At 59.2% G+C, this 5811-nt stretch overlaps 1 protein-coding gene across 1 annotated transcript; it reads left to right on the forward strand.

Moving 5' to 3' along the window:
- Positions 1-2112: 2112 nt before the first annotated feature.
- On the forward strand, positions 2113-5370 carry TLDC2 (TBC/LysM-associated domain containing 2). The gene is given in 8 exon segments (XM_065754033.1): positions 2113-2158; positions 2825-2986; positions 3838-4248; positions 4650-4723; positions 4806-4923; positions 5020-5159; positions 5161-5270; positions 5273-5370. Coding segments are annotated over 8 exon segments (1122 nt in total). The 5' UTR covers positions 2113-2125; the 3' UTR covers positions 5347-5370.
- The last annotated feature ends 441 nt before the right edge of the window (positions 5371-5811 follow it).

Genomic DNA, 5811 nt, shown 5'->3' on the forward strand with positions numbered 1-5811 from the left:
TACTCTTGCACATACAGCGATGTCATCTTGCTGTGCATCAGGGCTCTGTAACGTTCTGTCCCTCAGCTCCCCTGCTGCTTTTCCTATCTGTGTTCAGATCTTTTCTCCAGAGCTTCTGCTGCTACTGACCCCATGAATGTGACCCACCAAGGGAATCCAGAGGGCTCTGCTGGTTGCATGTGGCACTGGGAGTCATTAACCACAGTGGTGAAAGCCTTCTGCAGTGTCGGGGCAGGAAGCAGCCCCCCATCCCAGGAAAAAGTTGAAGGGCTGGTGATCTGTCAGCATGGAAACAGAACTGCCTGGCCCAGAGCAATCAAGAAACCAACATGCCCAGGTCCTCCCCAGGCAGTTTTATGAACAAATTTATTTTTTTTTTTTACAGTTAAAACTTTTGCCTTACTGCACCGCTATTAGCGCTTTTGCCGGGGGGTGTTACTGTGAGCCCAGCCCACCCTGCACTGCAGCCCTGGGCCGGGGCAATGCAGGCACTGCTGCTCCGAGCTGCCCTGTGTGGCATGGCAAAGAGCACAATAAACTGCAAGTTTTCAATTTCTCCTGTGCTCTGTTGTGAGCAGAAGTGGATGGAGGAGCACAGTCCGTCACCTGGCACTCAGGGGGAATCTCAGGGTTTGGTTTATTTTTGTATGGGGAGAGGAAACTGCAGGATGCATTGCCACTGTGCTTTAAGGGGAAAAATTATCCCCAGGCTGAGGGTCAGGGGTTAGGGTTTGTTGGAGGAGTAGTGACCAGCAGGCTCTGAGCAGCACCAAAAGGCAAACAAGCATGCAAGAGGGGACTACTAAGAAACACCTGGAGGGCCTTTGGCACACCAAAGCTGCAGCTGGGTTTGTCCTGAAGGCACTTGCAGCCCAGCTCAGGAAGCAGTCAGTACCCAGGGGAAGATGTTCTGTTCCTGAAGCATTACCATGGGGTACCTGAGAGAGGTGTGCGACTGCCAGCACCAAACTGGGCTGGCTCTGGTGTCTTGTGGCTATGGAGAGGCAAGGCAGAGGTAATTGCAGGTGTGTCTTCCACACAGCACCCATTTTGCAGCTCTGAGCCCAGTGGGTACCTGCACCACACGTGCTGGTGTCACCATGGAACCCAGGCAGGAGATGGGACCAGAGGCAAGGACAGAGACAGGATGACCTCCCTGTGGCAGCTCAGGCAGAGACCAGCTGCCTGGTCCTGAGCTTTAATGGTGTTCCTGGTGCGAGGTGCTAGCTGAGCACACTGAGGCCGCCAGGCCCCCCTGTCCTGCCCAGCTCCCTGATGGTGGCCCAGTGCCAGCCGTGCCAAGCGCTGGGACACTCAGCTGGGACTCTGCAGACACAGCCTGGTGGGGTTGGAGGGCGGTGAGTGAGCAGCCAGAACCCGTGGATCTGCAGTGGGTAAGGAAGCAAAACCTGAAATCCCCCCAGAAAGTGCTGGGGGACCAGAGACTGTGCTAGGCACAGATAAGCCATCGTGCCATCCTGCCACCGTGCAGGATGCTGCCTTGCGCCTTCACTGCTGTGTCTGATATTCACATCAGTGGAAAGGCCTTCCACAGCACAGGCTCTCGTGGTTTGGGAGCATGGGTATTGGATTAGCAGCAGGGGGAGGCCTCCATGGGTTCACTGCAGTCCCTCGCTGCTCTGCAGGCCAGGGCAGCTGCAGTGTTTCTGTCTTCCTGCAGCCGTCAAGCTCAGCTCTCACAGAGCACCAGTTCCCCCAGCTGCCCATCCACTGACTGCAGCCCTTGGCTGTGTCCCACAGCAGGGCAGTGCCCTGTGCCACCGTGCAGCTGCACCGGCCCTGGGCCGCAGTGTTGACACGTAACACAACTATTGCAACAGTTGTGTTGCAAAGAACAACAGAGAGCACGACCTGTTTGTTGAACCCAAAACATGGGATCCTCATGCTGTTGGTGGTCAGTTGAGCCCACGTGCTGGCCAGGATGCAGAGGCAGTGACAGCCAGCGGGATGGTGGCAGTGGTCGCCTGCCTGCTCATCCCAGCTCCACGCCCATCCCTGCGTCACACTGACACAGTTGGGGCTGGGGAGGGGCCAGAGCAGGTGAACATTAACCTGGGGCGGTGGTGAGGTGTCCCAGCGGCGCAGCACCCCAGGAGCACTCGGGATGAGGGGGCTCCGTGCTCACTACCACCTCCTGGTAGGTCTGACCCTAAGGGCACTCGTGTGGGGCACGGGTCGGTGGCATTAGGGCTGGGACACATGTTTGGGCAGAGAGGCAAATGCCAATGCAGGGCCACTCCTACTTCTCCCCCTCGTCCCCTGGGGTGTTCTCTGCCTGTCCCCTCTGTGGGGTGCCTGGAGGAGCCACTTGTTTCTGCCCTGCTGCCCTCCTACATTCAGGTGGGGGCATGGGCTGTGCCTGTGGCTACGACCTGTCTCCAGCTGCAACCTGACCCAAGGTACAACCATGTCCTGGGGCACAGGGTCAGGTAGGGGGAAGATGCAACAGATCCATTGCAGTGAATATTCCATTGGGGCTGAGCTTGGGCAGAGGCGGTGGAAGCCTCTGCTGCCTCCTTTCACCATCTCCTCCCTGGTCAGCCTGTACCCTTGAACTTCTGTGCAATGGTGGAACTGCCTGGGAGGGTGCCAGGGCACACCATGGCATGGCAGCATGTGTTGGGAGCGGGGCAGGGGGCTCAGCCAAGTGCCCACCCCTGGGATCCCAGGGCTGCGTGGCCCTCAAGCCCTTTCACCCAGCCCCTGCCCTCTGCACAGGATGAGAGAGAGCCCCATGTGGTGCAGGTTTGGGGATGGTGCCTCTTGGGGTCCCAGGGAAGTAATTACCTCCATCACCCCCCAGCCTGACCAGGATGAGGACCTGCCCACAGACTGCGCAGAGCCACACAGCGAGGGGCAGCCGGGTTGGGATGGAGCCCCGGTGGAGCCCCCAGCCCCAGAGGAGCCATGCAGGCTGGTGCTGAGCACACCAAGCAGCATCCTGCAGGAAAGGGAGATTGAGGAGGTGAGGGGCCCTTGCATGCCAGGAAGTGGTCCAGCACAAGGCTGGATGGGTGACACCCTCTCTATCCCCAGGGAGCAGAGGCAACCAGCAGGGTCAGCATTGCCAGAGAAGGAGTGCCAAGCACTGTGGGCCCCACGTGGGTACCCAGCACAGTGCCTCCATTACCAGTCCCCCTGCATGGTTTCCTTCAAGGGCCAAGGAGGGGGCACAGATGGATGGGCCATGACCTGCAGCTCCCCAGGGACCCAGCAAGGGGTACCTTTGGGTGACAGCCCTGGAGGTGTGAGGCCCCACACCCCACCAGGGTGGGTGGGGGGCCTCACATCTCCAGGGAGGTCGAGGTGTGGCTCATCCTGAGACAGCTGCCTGATCTGCTCCTCCCTGAGCAGGTTCTCTGGCCTCCTGTAGGGGAGCTCAGGTTGGGGATGCTTGGGGAGACTCAGGAGGATGCCAGGGGGTTGGGGAGATGCTCAGAAGGACCTCTTGGAACAATGTCTCAGGAGCAAATGCCCTGGGAGTTGTTTGAGAAAGATGGCTGGTGCTGGGAGAACACTTGGGGACACCTCTTGGGCACATGTGTAAAAGTGAAGATGCTACAGGGGAAGACTGCTTCGTGGGGGGAGGATAGTGGGGGTGAGGGTGGTCGGGTTCATCTCAGCTGGGTAGTAGGTGGCTGGGAGCACTTGCAACCCTGCTGTCCTGCTGCAGGTGGGTAGGGAGGGGTGGGGGAGCAAGGCTGGGGGCCAAGCAGGGGCTGCTGCCCAAACCAGGACTTACTGCCAACAGCAAAGAGGGGGCCAGGGTGCAGTGGGGAGCCGTCTGCCAGCCCCTCTGAGCTCACTCTGCCTCAGCTGGGGCCACACCTGCCCACCCGGCTGCAGCAGCAGCCCTGGAGCCTGTTGTACTGCACTGCGCGGGATGGCTTCAGCCTGAGGACCCTGTACAGGTGCACTAGCCAGCTGAGCTCCCCGGCACTGCTGCTCATTCGTGACACCGAGGCACAGGTATGGCTGGGACCCATCACCTGGCAGCACCAAAAGTGGCTTCACCTGCGCCTGGTGCTGTCCTTGCTGCAGCTCACTGGACAGCAGTGTGCCACAGAGTCCCAGTGCAGTTCTTGCCCTGCACCCTGCAGCGCTGGCATCTCTCTCCTCTGCCCTTGCCAGGCCTTTGGTGCCTTCTCCACCAGCCCCATTCATGTGAGCAATGGTTTTTATGGCACAGGGGAGACATTTCTCTTCTCCTTCTCCCCGGAGCTTAAGGTAGGGTCTGTGGGGCCAGAGGAAAGGGGGATCCTGGGGATGGGGACCAGGAATGCTCCGCAGCCTGCTCTGCTGGAAGGACCCTGAAGTGCTGAACCATCTGGGGAGTGGTCCGGGGTAATGCAGCTGCCCTTGTCTGTCCACAACAAAGCCACCAGCTCAGCCTGCCCTGGGTCCCAACCGACATATGGAGGACTGTGTGTCCTGGTGGGACTGATGGCATCAGCAGTTGGCAGCTGTTCCCCGGAGGGGGCAGAACAGCAGCAAAATGGTGCCCACACCGTGGCCAGGCCTCCCTCTGCACTCTGAGGCTTCAAGCCACGACTGACGGGTGCAGGGCCCTTCCTGCGGGCAGGATGGGGGCAGACAGGGACAGCCCCACATGACTGCTGTTCCCACAGGTGTTCAGGTGGACAGGCAGAAACAGCTTCTTCCTGAAGGGAGATGTGGACCTGCTGATGCTCGGTGGGGGCAGGTAGGGGCAGCCACAGAGCTTGCATGGCTGAGCAGGAGGCAACAGGGCGGCCTCAGCTGAGCACGGCCTCTGCATGTCCCAGTGGCAAGTTTGGGCTGTGGCTGGACGAGGACCTGCACCACGGAGGGAGCTGCCCCTGCGAGACCTTCAACAACCAGAGCCTCTCACTGCGGGAGGAGTTCTGTGTCCGGGACCTAGAGGTGTGGGGCCTGGTCTGACGGGCACGGGACCACAGGACGCACCCAAAGCTACGGTTCGCGGGGCCAATCCCCACTGTGCCTTGTCCTGTCCTGCAGGAGCTGGGAAGGGCAGTGTGGACAGTGCCCTGTGGATGCCAGCAGGGTGCCATGGTGCCCACAGTGACCGCAGAACCTGAGGATGCAGCCAGGCAGGGATGGGCACAGCCCCTCCAGAGGGCACGGGTCAGGAGCCACGCTGAGCCATGACTGCTCCTGGCAGCACCTGGATGGTTCTGTTACACCCACTGCTGCCCACGGGACAATGGGAACAGGGATGGTGGGTGAGAGGCTGCTGGCCACCAATAAATGTGCTCTGAGCGTTGTCCTTATTGCAGAAATAATAGTGCCATGAAGTTATATACAGAAAGCAGTATGAGCTCCTAGTCAGGGACCCAGTCTGGGATCTTCTGCACTTCTGCCCAGTGCAGAAGACCAAAGCGATGCCTCTGGTGCCACATCCAAGCACAGGATCATCTCCCCGAGTGCTCAGGCAGCATGCACAGCCCCTCCCCACCAGACAGATCCTTCCTTTGGCCCCTCACACCTTCTTTGTGACACCTGACATTCCTTCCACTTTCCTGGGGGGAAGGTTTTTGGCTAAGCACGGGGCTGGAGCTCCCACTATCACCCCATGCTTTCACATGGCATCAACTCCTGATAAATCTGTAATTTGGTGGAGCTTGGATCCCACTCATCACTCAGACTGCATAACTTTACTTACACCCACCTTACCCTCTGTGCATCTGCACTGAACTTCACCAAGTGCTTCAGTCTCTCCTGGCAGAAGATACAATGTGATGAGTTCTGAATCCCCATGAAATAAAATATGGCCCATTGCTAAAACGTCCC

The sequence above is a fragment of the Cyrtonyx montezumae genome, unplaced genomic scaffold (assembly GCF_038088225.1).
Source record: "Cyrtonyx montezumae isolate F1298 unplaced genomic scaffold, pur_monq_1.0 scaffold_9, whole genome shotgun sequence".
NCBI lineage: Eukaryota > Metazoa > Chordata > Aves > Galliformes > Odontophoridae > Cyrtonyx > Cyrtonyx montezumae.